The sequence below is a fragment of the Vigna unguiculata genome, chromosome 7 (genome assembly GCF_004118075.2).
Source record: "Vigna unguiculata cultivar IT97K-499-35 chromosome 7, ASM411807v1, whole genome shotgun sequence".
In the NCBI taxonomy this organism is placed as follows: domain Eukaryota; kingdom Viridiplantae; phylum Streptophyta; class Magnoliopsida; order Fabales; family Fabaceae; genus Vigna; species Vigna unguiculata.
In genome coordinates, this window is record NC_040285.1 from 17,671,640 (window position 1) to 17,688,480 (window position 16,841).

The 16,841-nt window shown below is 32.8% G+C and overlaps 1 protein-coding gene across 2 annotated transcripts; it reads right to left on the reverse strand.

The window, feature by feature from the left end:
• Nucleotides 1-1,010: 1,010 nt before the first annotated feature.
• LOC114192593 (chromatin modification-related protein MEAF6) lies at nt 1,011-4,539 on the reverse strand. Of its 2 annotated transcripts, none has more exons than XM_028082365.1 (7): nt 4,277-4,539; nt 4,096-4,190; nt 3,486-3,586; nt 2,746-2,815; nt 1,857-1,884; nt 1,717-1,777; nt 1,011-1,586 (listed from the first exon to the last, which is right to left on the reverse strand). In XM_028082365.1, exons 1-7 carry the CDS (start codon nt 4,287-4,289, stop codon nt 1,481-1,483), a joined length of 474 nt encoding a protein of 157 aa, XP_027938166.1. In that variant the 5' UTR covers nt 4,290-4,539; the 3' UTR covers nt 1,011-1,480. The 2 variants fall into 2 exon arrangements, with proteins under 2 accessions (XP_027938166.1, XP_027938167.1); XM_028082366.1 differs by having other exon boundaries at nt 4,096-4,182; nt 4,277-4,506.
• Nucleotides 4,540-16,841: the final 12,302 nt, after the last annotated feature.

The window sequence follows — 16,841 nt, forward strand, 5'->3', positions numbered from 1 at the left end:
CCTCTGTTCCAAAAAATAAAACAGACAAAATAAGGGTTTTTTTAGGAACACCTTTCGACGATACACAGGGGGAAATATGTGTAATGGACTCACAACAACGGTTCAATGCTACGGTGGGGATGATGAGATGGTTGTCGTCAAGGACTTCCGGTAGCTATTGTCTCCGCTAACCCACCCACACGGGTGCAATGCTTCACACTTTCCAGCACTTCTCTATCTGTATGTCTGCAATGTTTCACTTCTCTCTCTCTCTCTTTCATTTTGCCTAAGAAATGTTCCCGCACGTGTAAGGATTTGTCTCATTAATGCATTGGCAAAAAAAAATTTAAAATCCCTTGCCACGTCAATATTGTAAAAAACGAGTCAAAAAGTTTTGTCGAAATATCATTTTAGAAATTAAAATTATAATGATAATGATAATATAATTAATTTTATAACGATAATCACAATATTGAGAATTTTTTAAATGAAGACTATTAAAAGGTCTAACAATTGGTCCCTCGTCATTTTTTCTTTAAATAAAATAAAATTTTAAGAAAATATATGTATCAGTGGGAAATAACATGGAAAAAATTATCAAGAACCAATAGCGTATAAATTTATTACACTTCTACCTAATGGATATCAAAAAACAGCAAGGACCAAAACAAATTAACGTTCATATACAGAATCAAAATGGAAATATTTTTATTAAGAATAAGGAAAATTCACAAGGGAAAAAACTATTTAAATCCTGATAAAAAAAATGTGTATCAACTAACATGAAATTATTTCCGGGCAATTCAAGTCAAAGACCATCCATATCCGACTTAATTGTCTGAGGAAGATACTTATAAACAAAAAAAAACCTTCAATTGAACTTCGAGGCCATGATAAGACAATGAAAAATTGCGAAAAAAAAAAAAAATTGGATCTCGATTGGATCTCAACAAATACTCTCTCTTAATATGAAAATGAAAAACGAAGGTAATGTATCCTATAATAAAAATGAATACATATATCTCGATTAGTTGAAAGTTTTCAAATGTTCACATGCGCAAATTCATATATCTCCAGCTGCAATCAATGCCACTGTTGCAGCGGCAACATTAAACTGCAAAGATACAATGTTCAAATGGCCACTCCACTATGCCGTCATAGCGTGCCAAAACCTCAAAAGACAGTAGAAAGAATCAATTTACAGGCAACAGAATTCAAATTAGTTAACTTTATTTTCTTGTTCTGTACAGCATTACTACAACGCTAACAAATCTTCACTAGCCAGTAAAAACTTGTGCAAAGAAAAATTTTGCTGTATCCTCGCTGAATTGCAACACAGCAGGTCACCCATGCCTTCCACTAAGGCTGAGAGCATGTGGCATTTGTTCACCCAAATGTGCAAAATTCACAAGTATTAGGACTAGATGAATATATACATTCAATGAGAGGAACTGGAAAGCAACAAGTGCCAATCTATTCGGTACGGAAGCAGAACTTCCAATCACAAGGTCAGGTCAGGATCATCTTCATAATCAAAATCATGTTCACTAGAAGCCCTTGCTCTCTTTGCATCTCTTGACCCACCTCTACCTTTCTTTGGTTTTCCCCTATACACATGCAGACATTTTAGTTCATACAGCATGAATTCTTTACATATTTGAAATGATTTATGGAAAGTTTCTGTAAAGTAAGCTATTTATTAGCTAGACAATTAAGATACAATAGTTGAAAGCTTACTGTCCATTAGCATAAATTCCTCCACCTTTTGAACGACCAGGACCATAGTCTGATCTACCATCTGAGATAAAAATGAACACAATAAATAAACGAATTTCAAGCCAAGAAAGAAATTGAAACCCTAGCCCATATAAACTCACCATCTCGCCCAGCGGCAAGCTCTTCTGCCTATAGTAAAGTAGATAAAATGCATGTCAAGTCAGAAATAACCTTGTGAAAAGATGCTGGTACTGAATAAATGGACATCAAAAATTAAAATTGGGAGAAAGAAAACATAAAAGGGTCATTCATCTTATGGATAGGGTGTCAACAGATGGAAGGATCAGGCCCAGTAAAAGAATCCAGAGTTGGATAGCTTAGAATTCTATGTTCACCAACTTCAAACTTTGATGCATCCTATTCGCCAGAAAAGATGTTATTATTTCTTAATCAATGTTTAGATTTTGATAGTCGAGTTTGAAGATTTCAAATTATGTAATATTTAGATTTGTTAACAAGTAAGATGCCTCGGAATTGAAATCAAATGACATTTGATTCCACGTGCTAACTATATAAAACAAAAACGTAGTCATGTATATGAGAGTCTAATATGAATCTCTAATTCAATAATAGTTTTATATTTCAATAGAAGTAGGTCTCAGAAATGTTTTCTGATCAAAAGGGTATCATCAGATCAGTTTCCCAAACTTCCTAACTGAGCTCTGCTTTGCCAATTCTTTTGGCTGTGGATTAAATCATGTTAGCGCAGAATCATGGATGCACTTTAGCCCAAATTGCAAGAAGCAAACTCTTCCAACATGTCCTAATCACTCTTCTCTTCCCAGAAGTTGGCATGATAATGCTTTCATTATCAAACAAAAGTACAATGTTATGACCATTTTTTTAAGAAGGATGTAAAAACTTAACAGATGAAATGCACAAAGATATATAACTCCTATTCCTACTTAGAAAAAGTATAAAGCATTTGTTAGTGCATGTTCTTTTTTACATTCCTGGTTGAAAGCTTATCACTTAACATCAGAAGCATACCGCTGGTGAGGTTACTGAAGATAATGAAAAGAGTCTATCTTCAGGCTGAAACTTTCTAGACCTTTTCAAGCTGCAATGAAGAAATTTGATTCAATAATGTTATGCAAACATCAACATGGTGCCAAACTAGGATAAAATTTATATATCAATTAAAATAAATGAAAACCTGCATGAACAAAAATTAAGTCATCTCAGAGACTTCCATACATAAAAACACACGTAAATTAATCATAAGAAAATAATAAAGAATAAAAAGACACACTTCATGAAGTATCCCTGCTTCTCAAGATTTTGAACAATTCTATTTCAGTGTAAAAGAAATTGGTCAATTTTGATTACGAATGAATCTAGACATGTCCCAGAAATGTATCAATTGATGTGGATATCAGGAATCAATACAAGTTACCAAAACTATGAGTTAGTTTTCCCCAACCATCAATGAATCGAGATTACAGAACACCTATATTAAGGCCAAATAAATATGGCAGTGATCAAGCATCTAACAGATCACCACACTTGAAAAGCACAGCCTCACACTTCTTATTATTTTCCGTAGGTTTATGAAAATCACAGATTCTGGCAGAAAATATGGATGTCATTTCTTTTCAGCATTAATAAAATCCAGAAACTACAAGCACGGAAAGAAAAGGCTGTTTGATTATGAAAACTCGAGATAGGGAAGAAAATCATTACAGTCTAGAAAAAAGAAAGAACGAGAGAAAGTGAGAAGAAATCCATACAGTGCAGTGTTCTTCGATGACGATAAGAAACCTTCAAATCCTTTTAATACATTCCCACACTGTCCAGGGTCCTGTAAATAACTTGTCTCCATGTCATAAACCTGTGTGTGAAGAAAATGTCAACAACTGCTTCCTACAAAGCCCACGGAATGTTCTCTTCAGAAGCTTAACTTCACTTTTTTATGTCAATTTGATGAACTTAAGCAGGGGAGTGGGGTTTGGGCATACACATTCAACCAGAAGTCCGTCACTACATACCCAATTCAACAAGAAACCTCAATTCCATAGAATTTAAAACCATGAGGATTAAAGAGTATAAATTGTCAAGTACCAGTCACGAGGTTATACATGAACATTATATAATGGAGCACATGCCGTGCCAATTTTAGGTTAAATTACACGTTATCCAATTATTGCACACGGAATCAATTGACCAACCCAACAAAAAAAAACACACTTTTTATAAGTGAAAGATTAAACAATTTATAACAAATATCACAAATTTATAGGTACAAAAAATTTAATAAATTGTAGCCGTATAAAGAAAGAGACAGTTTTACTCCGTTCGAAACAACCAAAGGAACCCAGATAGCAACGTTAAAAAAATTACCTGCTTCTCAATGTTTCGAAGCTCCTCGTGAAGCTTGGCTCTCCTACTAAGAAGAGAAGCTAACATTGCGGACGGGTTCACCGTACCCTTTTGCCCTAAAACAGGGCATTCCGTTATAGGTTTAATAATCCAAAAACAAAAACAATTCAATCGGAGGCTGGTGGAAATATTGGGTTATTACCTTCGGATTCCATGTTCGAGAGAACTACTGAGGAATGTAAGAAACGAAGAAGACAAAAAGAAACCCTAAATACCCAATTTTGGTCTTAGGGTTCACTCTGCGAGGCTGTTTTCGTTTTCAGTTCCATTTCTTCTAAACTTGGATGATTAACCAATCATGTTACGCCACATCAGATACTGGTGAGAGAGTTAGAAACGATGTAGTGTGAATATTCAGAAAGACGCGGCAATTAAATCAATTGTGGATGCAACTGAGGCACTTGCAGTGACGGTGGAGATTTGTTACTTAAGGAATTATTGCATAGCTATTTATTATTTAGGTAAATAGTATGTACACTAAACGATCATTTAAGTGTCATCTCTTGTTTGAGTATGGATTCCGTCTAAATTTATATTTGAAAAGATAAAATTATTAAATTAATAATTTTATAATTTTATTTTAAGAAAAAATCTCGTAAAATTATTTAATTTTATATTTTGTTATATATATATATATATATATATATATATATAATATAAATAAAATAACAAGTTTTTTTTTTAACATATCTTTTTTATCTGTTATACTTTTTATATTTTTCATATTTTTATAATTTAAAAACTTTTCAACACTTATAATATTTTATATTATAATTATATTATATGATTCTTAATATTTCATTGTAATTTGATTTTTCAAATTTTTCAATTAAATCTATAATTTTTAAAATCAAAATGTGGAATTTAAGCGAATATTTAATGTACACCTATTTATTATTTAGGTAAATAGTATATAGTATAACATAGTATATATTTAAGTTTAAGTTTTAGTATAATATGAAAAAGAAAGTTATAGTTCAAAAATCTAATTTATTTAAATTTTGTTAGTGGTGAAAATAATTAAATATGTGTTTAATATTTAGTAATTATTATGTGTATACTAAAACGAAAAATTAATGTTAATTAGTATTTAATTAATTTTAAATAACTTTTTTTCATTTTACAAATTTAAAGTATTTAATATTTTTTTAAGATTGATTAGATATTACTATTAATTTATTTTTTAATAAATACATTTAATAATTTTATATAGCAAACATGATTATATTAATTATTAATTGAGTTTAAATAACTAATTATTATTTTTATTAAGGTTTAAATGTTGATTTAGCCTTTTTTCAATTTGATTCTAATATTTTTGTTTTGTTCAATTTGGTTTTAATATTCATCAATTTTATTTAATTTGGTTCATTTTGCTAAAGTCGTTAAGATAATTAACAGATTGTGAACCGTGATTGTGAAGTGTAATTTTGTGGTTTCTCTTTTTAATTTCTTTTAATTAAAAAAATGTCCATGTGTCAAGCCAATATCATGTCATGTGTCTCAGTCGTTTTTTTATATTCAATTTGGTTCGAATATTCATTAGTTTTGTTCAATTTGATCCTAGTTTTTTTTTTTTTAAATTGAGTAATTTTGTCCCTCTCTAAATGAGACAAAATTTAATCTTTATATAAATGTTATATACACTTTTATTCAATATTTTTAATTTAGAGTTAGAGTTGGTTTAAAATTAAAATGAAAATTTTAAAAGTAGGGAATAACACCATTGTTTAATAAAGTTATGTCTTTTATGTCATGAAATTAAGATTTGATTGGTGTTGTGGACAACGTTAAAGCAAGCCGCAGTCAAAGAATATTGTGTTTAATTTGATGGACCCTAGGTAATATAAAATAATTGTATTATTTTTTTGCGAATTTCATAGATTTAACTTTTAAAAACTTATGGATATGCAGCGATGGTGTAGTTTCGTGTACATTATAGATGATTATTGCAAGAAGTTTCTAGAGATGTGTAATGAGAAATCGAATTTGAAGAAGCTTGTGCTTATTCTTACTCAAGCCAAGGTCAAACTAATCATAGGTAGTTCAATATAATTTTCTCATTACGCTGAGTTGTTTATTATGTTCCTAATTAATGGTGTTTTGAGTAGGAGAATGGTCAGTTTTAGTATCTAATTTGTGGAATGGTTCCAAATTAATCATGAATTATGATATAGATGAACTTATCCAATTTAAAGAAAGTTTTAAATCAGTAAGTTATTCAGTTCCAACCATATACTTTATATATAATTATATATGCTTCATATAATAATAGTGGTCTAAAAGAATTTGGATGATTACTTTAACTACATAATTTCTACTGAGGAATTGATTATGAGTCAGGCTAGGAGTCAACTGAAGCAGTTATCCCAATGTAGTGATATAGATTGGTTCGGGTATAAATGTGTTGCAAAAAGTTTGTCCGATATTCCAACAATAAAATAGGTGTGTTTAAAGTTGTTGTATTTTTTTGTGATAGATTTCAACTTATATGAATTGTTTGACATTGACTATTGTTGTTGGATATAGGAAATGATATGTGTAATTGTTTCAACCGCAGTTAAGTTTAATTGGGATAATGTAAGTTTGTACTATTTGCTTTGCAACCATTGCAACAAAAGAACTTATGAAACAGATTCTTTCAAATGCACTTACTATGATCAGGATAATGTGATGCTTATTTTCAAGTTAGTATATTCATATCTTAGTTATTAACTATGTCATACATATTGTAGTTCAGGACCCAACCAATGACTAGATGTGCATCAGTAATTAAAGTGTCAAATGTTCTAGAAGTAGTGAAACACGTTAAAAGTCTTATATAACCAATACAAGTAATTTAACTTTTATGTTGAAATCAATTTTCAAATTTTTGTTATCTTATTTTATATCATTGTATTCTTAATAGATTGTTGAGTGTAGTGATAAAGTCACAATTGATTTAGGAGTTGACAGTTCCAATGGCATGGTAAGTTTATTTTCAACTTAAAGTTTATTTATTTACATATAATGACTAATTTTAGAATTTGTGACTTAAGTGGACTATGATTTAATACAATGTTATTGTAAATGTTGGTGTTCTTGATAGATTGCAAAATGGTGTGGGAAAGGTGTATGTAATTTGGCAATGGACACTAATAATTACATAGTAAGTGTATTTGAAATTTACATTGTCTCTATTTGAAAATTGTTATCAATGTACCAAAATGATGAAAGCATTTATATATTTTTGCATGAGTTTAAGCAGAACACTGAGAATGATCCAGATAATGATGTATGTGGAACTCCAGCTAAGAGATTATTACCAAATATTATGCATTACAATGATTCTTCCTAATACAAGGATTATGCTCAACTGTCAACCACCAAGACCGCGAAAACTATCAAAAAGGAAAATAAATAAGCTAACTAGACTATGTTTTTTGAACACTTAATTTTAGTGCTTTTAATTTAAGAGTTAATGCTTTTCTTATGAATTGGGAACTATCCCAAACTTTTGTTGTATATATCTAATATGTTGTTATTTATGTAAATGGTTGATTTAAGAACAACATGGTTGATGTAAGAAAAACATGGTCATTATTTTGTTATAAATTGGAAAATGTCCCAAACTTTTCCCTCTTCTCCGCCAACCCTCGTCGTGTGGGACTCACACGTCCTTCATTTGCGACTTTATAGCTATTATGAGCACTTTCATCAATGGCCAAATCCTCACTTGAACGAAACTATGCAATTTCTTTATTCTTCAATTTTTCGAGAAGAAAATAGAGAAAAAAATTAGAAGACAGAGCAAAACATTTCTTTCTATTATTGTTGTGGTAAGATATGATACACGAGATGCACATTCCTTTTGGGTGATATTAGACACTAGGAACATTGTGCCATAGGAAGAAAAAGATGAAGGTGAGAAAAAACCCATCTCATGAACAAAGGGAAGGTTTATAATTTTATTGAATGAATTGTGCAGACAAGCATGGTCATATTGCGATGATTAAGTCCTTAAGATTGTTGTAAAAGCTGAAAAAAAACACGAACTAGATGAACTTCCTGAGGCATGTAGATTCAATACCCTTAAGGACTTATTCGTGGTGTGTTGTGCAAGTCTCCCAAGATATAACAAGAACTTCTTGGATTTTCTGAGGATCTCAAAACTAGCAAGAAAAAAAACTCTTTAAAGAGTAAGTAACCCACAAAGAAATATAAAAGGAGAGAGAAAAGACCTTGAAGAAGGAAGAGAAAAGAATATGAAAGGTGTGTCTTTCGGATGAAGCACAAGACATTGAATTTTGAGAATCCTCTGACAAAACCCTAGGAAGAAATATGATTTTAGTAACATCGAGGAGAATGAGATTTAAGCCACTTGAAACAAACAAGTGATGGTAACCCAACCTTTGTGGTTGGAGATCCCATGAATAAAGATCATATAAGTAAAAACAAGTCACTTGTTAGTTTTGATAGCACTAAATTGATTTCCAAATCAATTATGTTCATTCCTATTATGTGTGTGAAAGTGCTAAGATTGCATTATTGAGAGGTTAAACTTGGTAATTAAAATTCTCTAAGGTGTAAGGAATTTTAGCTTACACAAAGTTTTAATGATTTTCATATCCCTTATGGGTGGTGTATGATTTGTAGCATACACTTGATGAAATCACCTATATAAGTGTTGAGTGGGGCCGCTTGTATGAGATCTTGACATGATCTCTAGAGCACTCATGAATATCAGGCACACATTGGTCTATTAAGTGCAGCACAACGATAACAACAAGAATTGTGGTGGTGTATTGAGTTGATAAACCACTAACTCACACTAAGTGTTTTTGGTTCATATAGCTTGCTATACCAACTACACTATGTGTTACGTTTCTCAATCTAGGGCTGGTTTATATAGCTTGTTATACCAGTTCTGATGCATTACATCTTATATGGGACCCAAGATTTTATATCATTCTTTTTATCTCATACCTTTTTCAATATGTGGGGGATTATTGTAAAAACAATGATTTAATTGTTATTGCAAACGTATGAAAGTTGCGGGAGCAATTTCGATTTGACCATCATTGATGTAATAGCTTCGATTTTGTCATTTACAACACTGTTGGTGGCGGTTACAAATCTCAATCCCTCTCTCTACCTATAAATAGGTATCTTGTGCTTCATCTGAAAGACACACCTCTCATTCTTTTCTTTTCCTTTTTTAAGCTTCTCTCTCTCTCCTTTTATATTTAGTCTATCTTGGGTTACTTACTCTTTAAAGATTTTTTTTTCTTGCTAGTTCTGAGATCCTCGAAAAATTCGGGAAGTTCCTGTTGTATCCCAGGGGACTTGCGCAATACACCACGAATAAGTCCTTAAGGGCAGGAATCTACATGCCTCATGAAGGTCATCTAGTTCTTATTTTCGTCAGCTTTTGCGAGGTGACATCTCTTATATATAGTCATGTTTCTTCTCTTGTAAGACACTTTTGCATATATGCGATTTGAGAGAAATTTTTGATACTTTCTGTGAGAAAGAATTCTTTTGGAGTCTTATCTTAATTATGTGGAGTTAGGTAGTGATTATTGATTTGGAGAAACATGAAGTCTTTCTTCTTTTACAAGTGACACATCATTCTCCAATTTGTAAGTCTTTACATCTATTTTATTTTCTATGAGTTTGATTTGTTTATCTTCTTGAGTACAAATTTCCACACTATTATACTTCAATTCGATTAAATTTGTGTTTAGAGAGTCTGATCATTGAATTTATTTCATAAAAGATAACTAAAACACATATTATCAAGGTTGTTAAAATAACAATCTAAATATGATACGATCCTATCCAAGAAAGAGTATGATCGTTTCTGAATTTGAACCCTCAAGAGGCACGACACGAATAAATCAGAGAAAAACGCGGAATAAGACAGAGATGGAGGACGCCACAATCTAGCAGATTGATAAGTCAAATGAAGATTCTCCACAAAATTGTTAATCTTTGATAAGAACCAGAGGCCTAAGCCAAGAACAAAGAGAACCCTCTCTTTAATGAAATCAAATTCAATATATGACTAAAAGTGTCTACAATAGTTTTTGGTACCTCTATATATAAGCACATGAGTTTAAGAAAACCTAAGAACCCTACAAGAAGGCCTAAACCAAAACATAAACTAATTTATAAAAGAAAGCCCAAAGCCCAAAAGCATAACTTATTTTCAAAAAAGAAAACCCAAAGTTTAAAAATATAAATTAATTTCCTAATAACTATCCTTCAAGAGTGCTCCAAGCCATGATCTTCATATCCTTTGAATTTCCACTTACAGTTGCTTGTAGTACCAAGAGTCTTGAATAGATGTGATTTTCCAATCTCTTGCTCCTTGCCCTTGTCATAGGTCCTTTGAATTGTAAAGGTTCATCTTCAAGTTCTTCTTGTATGGAATCTAGGGATAGTCCTTTATCATTCCCTCCTTCTTGAATCGAAGTTGTCCTCAATTTCGAACCACTTCTATCTGACCATCTGTTTGAGGATGATAAGTTGTAGAGAAGAGAAGCTTTGTACCTAACTTACCCCACAAGACCTTCCAAAAATAGCTAACAAATTTGACATCCCTATTTGAGACAATGCTCCGTGGAAGGCCATGTAATCTTACCACTTCTTTGAAAAATAAAGTGGCCACATGATTGGCATCATCGCTCTTGTGGCAAGGAATGAAGTGGGCCATCTTTGAGAACCTATCAACCACAACAAAAACAGAATCTTTTCCCCCTTTGGACCTTGGGAGACCCAAAACAAAATCCATAGAAATATCGGTCCAAGGAGAGTTAGGAACAGGTAAGGGCATAAACATCCCATGATGCATAGACTTAGATTTAGCACGCTTACAAGTGATACATTTATTACAAAAAGAGTGCACATCATGTTTCATGTGAGGCCAAAAGAAATGATCATGCAATATGTCTAAGGTCTTTTGAACCCCAAAATGTCTCATTAAGCCCCCTTCATGAGCTTCTTTTACAAATAATTTCCTCATTGACCCTTTAGGCACACACAACTTTGTTCCTTTGAAAAGAAATGTCTCATGCTTGAAAAAATCTTTAAAAGCTCCTTTTTCACAATTTTTATAGATTTCACCAAAATCATGGTCATCCACATATAATTCCTTAAACAGTTCAAAACCAAGGATTTTAATTTCAACCATAGATAATAATGCATGCCTCCTAGATAATGCATCAGCTACAACATTTGCCTTACCTGATTTATGCTTAACAACATAAGGAAATTGTTCAATAAAGTCTACCCATTTAGCATGTCTTTTATTGAGTTTACCTTGGCTCTTAAGATATTTAAGGGATTCGTGATCACTATGAATTACAAATTCCTTAGGAAGCAAATAATGTTGCCAAGTATGCAAAGCTCTAACAAGGGCATATAACTCTTTGTCATAAGTGGAATAGTTTCCTACCGCCCCTTTCAATCGTTCACTGAAATAGGCTATAGGATGCCCTTCCTGCAAGAAAACACCGCCTATACCCACATTTGAAGCATCACACTCTATCTCAAAGGATTTGTCAAAATTTGGTAAAGCTAAGATAGGTGCATGTGTGAGTTTGTATTTGAGATTATCAAAAGCATCTTGTTATTCCTTTTCCCACTTAAACCCCATATCTTTCTTAACAAGTTCATTTAGTGGAGATGCTATGGTGCTAAAATCCTTGACAAACCTCCTATAGAAATTAGCCAAGCCATGAAAACTTCGTACCTCACTTGCATTCTTAGGGATGGGCCAGTCCCTAATGGCTTTGACTTTTTCCTCATCAACTTTTACCCCTTTTGAGCTAACTACGAACCCCAGGAAAACAACTTCATGTGTACAAAAAATGCATTTGTCCTTATTGGCATATAGTTTTTCCCGCCTCAGTACTTCTAAAACTCCCTTTACGTGGCCTATGTGTGAATCAAGTGTTTTGCTATATATCAAAATATCATCAAAATATACAACCACAAATTTACCAATGAAATTCCTCAACACATGGTTCATTAACCGCATAAAAGTGCTAGGTGCATTGGTTAACCCAAAAGGCATAACCATCCATTCATATAAGCCAAATTTAGTTTTAAAAGCAGTTTTCCATTCATCTCCAGCTCTCATCCTTATTTGATGATAACCGCTTTTTAAATCTATTTTGGAAAAATAAAAACCCCCGTGCATTTCATCAAGCAAGTCATTAAGTCTAGGGATAGGATGGCGGTACCTTATAGTGATATTGTTGATGGCTCTACAGTCACTACACATCCTCCACGATCCATCTTTCTTAGGTACCAAAATTACTGGCATAGCACAGGGACTCAAACTTTCCCGAACACATCCTTTTTCCAAAAGTTTCTCCACTTGTTTCTGTATCTCTTTGGTTTCTTCCGGATTACTCCTATAGGCTGGCCTATTAGGAAGGGATGCACCCGGAATGAGATCTATATTATGCTCAATACCCCTCTGAGGAGGTAAACCATGAGGGATGTCTTGAGGAAAGACATCATTATATTCTTTGAGAAGTTGTTCCATACCTAAAGACAAAGAAGCTTGTACAGAAGATAAACAAATATTGTTAGGCATAAGCAAATATAAGGGTTGTTTTGAAATCAACGCTCTATTGAGCTCTTTTTCCCGCAAGAAAAGACTTTTATCACTCTTTCCTTTTTTTTGTCTTTTTCTGGAATTTTCTCTCTTCCTTCTTTTCGCTCTTGCTCTCTTTTCACTCGCATCTTAAGTTGATCCTCACAAACCTCTCTAGGAGATAAAGGTGTTAGTAACACCTTTTGTCCCTTAAATAGGAAAGAATACTTATTGGCTAGACCATCATGGGTTACCTTTCTATCATATTGCCAAGGCCACCCCAACAGTAAGTGACTTGCCTCCATAGGTACCACATCACATACTACCTCATCAACATATTTACCGATAGAAAAAGTAATGTTCACCTGCTTATCTACAACCAATTCTCCATCCTCACTCAACCATTGCAAAGCATAAGGACTAGGGTGTATAGATGTCACCAAACCAAGCTTCTCCACGAGCCGTTTACTTGCTACATTTGTACAACTCCATCCATCAATGATGAGGGAACACACCTTTCCCATAACCATACATCGAGAATGAAAAATATTTCTTCTCTAGGTCTCATCTTCCTCCTTATTCATACTCCCCAATAACCGTCTAACCATCAAGAGATCTCCTTCCAAAGGGGGGACTTCACACTCCTTTTCCTCCTCATCACTACTAAATGATTCGGATGATTCACCCACGGAATGCTCACTAATGTACTCACCATTCGCCAACAACATCATAGTTCTTCTGTTGGGACATTCAGCTGCGATATGTCCTCTACCCAAACATTTAAAACATTTTATTGCACTAGAACGTGAAGAATCATCATTACTAGCTTGAGAAGTTACTTTACCATTTGAGGACTCCTTCTCCTTAGATTTAGGAATGGTAGAAGTAGCTCCCTCCTTCTTATATTTCTCCTTATCTCTCCATGAGGTGGAGGACTTCCTATAGGCACTTCTTCTCTTGAGTTGTTGTTCCACTCTGGTGGCTTGGTGAATAAGATCCTCCAAGGTTTCATAATGGTGCATTTTCACCACATCTTGAATCTCTCTATTTAATCCATTCAAGAATCTAGCCATTGTAGCCATATGTGTTTCTTCCACTTCAGCTTTCATCAAGGTGACCTCCATCTCTTGAACATACTCTTCAACACTCTTATTTCCCTGTGTAAGTCTTTGTAATTTGTTGAAGATCTCTTTTTTATAATAAGGAGGCACAAATCTTTCCTTCATAGCTACCTTTAATTGCTCCCATGTAGAAATTGGCAACCGCCTTCTTCTAGCTATGTCCACGGTGATTTGATTCCACCAATTCATATCATAGCCTTCAAACTCTATGGAAGCCATAAGCACCTTATCATCATCTTCATAATCGTAAGAGTTGAAGATTTGGTCAAGCTTCATTTCCCATGCCAGGTAGGCTTCCGGGTCATTAGCTCCATTAAATTTAGGAATTATAATCTTCCTCCACATCTTATCTCTTCGAGGTGTGTGGTTTTCGAACTCCTCTCGTCTTTGGCCTTGCCTTGGCCTAAAACCATGCTCCTCCTCATCATTATCCCTCCTATGCATGTGGTTCCCAAATACCTGTCGTCTTTGGCCTCTCCGTGGCCTAACAACATGTTCTACTTCATCATTATGAGAAGAATGGTCTGAATCATCATGTCTCCTTCTTCTTCTCTCCACCTCCTCTAATCTCACACTCACATCTTCATTAGACTTTTTGAGCCTTTCGAACTGTTGTTGATTGTGTTGTTGCATTTGATTCATTTGTAATGTGAGCTTATCAAGTACAACCATGAGTGTCGCAGTCTTAGGTGAGACAGGATCACTATTCTGGGAAGAAGTCATGTCCTGCAAGAAAATGTTAGCAATAATAATTTTTTTTGACCTCACCACTCTACTAAGTGTTTCACTCAATTTTCCACTCGTGTATCACACATATAGGCTTTTTCTTGAATGTACTCTCTTGCCTTTTACCACTCAAATTCCCTTTAGTGCTTGGCAAAGAACTCTAGTAGCTTAAGGAAAGAGTAAACAACAATGTGAAGAAAGTTGCGAGATCTAAATCTTGACTTAAGAGGACAAAGAAGGTTCAAAACACTAGACAAAACTTCAAGGAATTGTAAAGACACAAAACAAGAAAATTAAAATTAGAAAATAATAGGACTACCAAAGAGATTTAAATGAGACAACACAGAGACTCTAAGAGAAAGACTGATTGCAAGTAAATATCAATAAACCAGAAATAAAATTGCAATAAAAGTTGTGTTGAACTCTCCCCTTTTTTTGTTGGATCCTTCTTTTTCTACTTTTTTTTCCAATATATATTTGTTTCCTTTTGACTTGATCCACAATATTTTTTTTTTGTATTTATATATATATATATATATATATATATATTTCAGTTCAACACAAAAACAAATTAAACAATTGATCCTTCAAACCCTCATACTCATGTAAATCAAAGTAAGGGCACTTGCAAATCCCAAACCAATAACAAATAATTTCCACGAAGCAAATGTAGAAATACACAATGTAAATAGAGAACAATATAGAAAAAAAATACGCCAAATAAAAAAAAATTCAACCAAATTGGAAACAACCTTAGGGGTTTTACTCCTTATAAAGGAAACAAACAAAATTTAAAACAAAACACAGAACAAGCAGACATTAAAAATTGTAATTTTTTTTTGTTTCATATGACAGAAAAATAACATAGAAGAGGAAATTCAAACCAGAACCTTGCTTTAGATACCAGATGATACGATCCTATCCAGGAAAGAGTATGATCGTTTCTGAATTTGAACCCTCAAGAGGCACGACACGAATAAATCAGAGAAGAACGTGGAATAAGACAGAGATGGAGGACGCCACAATCTAGCAGATTGATAAGTCAAATGAAGATTCGCCACAAAGATGTTAATCTTTGATAAGAACCAGAGGCCTAAGCCAAGAACAAAGAGAACCCTCTCTTTAATGAAATCAAATTCAATATATGACTAAAAGTGTCTACAATAGTTTTTGGTACCTCTATATATAGGCACATGAGTTTAAGAAAACCTAAGAACCCTACAAGAAGGCCCAAACCAAAACATAAACTAATTTATAAAAGAAAGCCCAAAGCCCAAAAGCATAACTTATTTTCTAAAAGAAAACCCAAAGTTTAAAAATATAAATTAATTTACTAATAACTATCCTTCAAGAGTGCTCCAAGCCATGATCTTCATATCCTTTGAATTTACACTTGCAGTTGCTTGTAGTACCAAGAGTCTTGAATAGATGTGATTTTCCAATCTCTTGCTCCTTGCCCTTGTCATAGGTCCTTTGAATTGTAAAGGTTCATCTTCAAGTTCTTCTTGTATGGAATCTAGGGATAGTCCTCTATCAACATACATTAATCAAACAATGAGAGAATGAAAGAAGAAATGAAATTCTTGGTAAGTAATATGTAATCAATGGTTAATTGTAATCATAAAAATTTTAAAAAGTAAAAAAGATATATATATATATATATATATATATATATATATATATATATATATATATATATATATATATATATATATATATATATATATATATATATATATATATATATATATATATATACTAATAGTAATTTGTATGTCACCCCATAATGAACATTATAAACGATAAATCTACATCACCATGGAAAAATATATTATTTCATATGCCAATCATGCATAACACCAATACCAATAGCAAGTAAAAGAAAAATTGAGATGATCTTAATAAGGTAAGAAAAAAAATATCTAAATTATTTGGTCGTTCAGTGTAGTCCTTTTGGTCACTTGAGTTTATTTTATAACTTCAATAATGCTATCATTATGATATTTAATGTTATATGTCCAATAACATTCAATTGTATATTTAGGAAGAGGTAGAGTTGTAAGAATAAGAACCCTCCTCTTGCTCATTCATAAAGTAATGATTTCTTCTTGCATTACTTTAAAGTTAACAATTTTGTTTGACAATCTTAATACACCATTTAGGTTGAATGAGGCAACTTATTGACGTAGCAAAACTCTTTTACGAAGGGGATACATTTTCATAAGAAAAAAAAACATAAAGAATAATGAGTACTTGAAGATTGGCCAGTAGCT

Bases quoted from the DNA above. Each gene is read 5' to 3' on its own strand.
- LOC114192593 (XM_028082365.1), bottom strand. The intron at 3,587-4,095 runs GTAATTTTTTTA...CTTCACACACAG, and splicing joins TTCGAAACATTGAGAAGCAG to GTTTATGACATGGAGACAAG. The intron at 1,587-1,716 runs GTAAGCTTTCAA...GCATGTGTATAG, and splicing joins GGAATTTATGCTAATGGACA to GGGAAAACCAAAGAAAGGTA.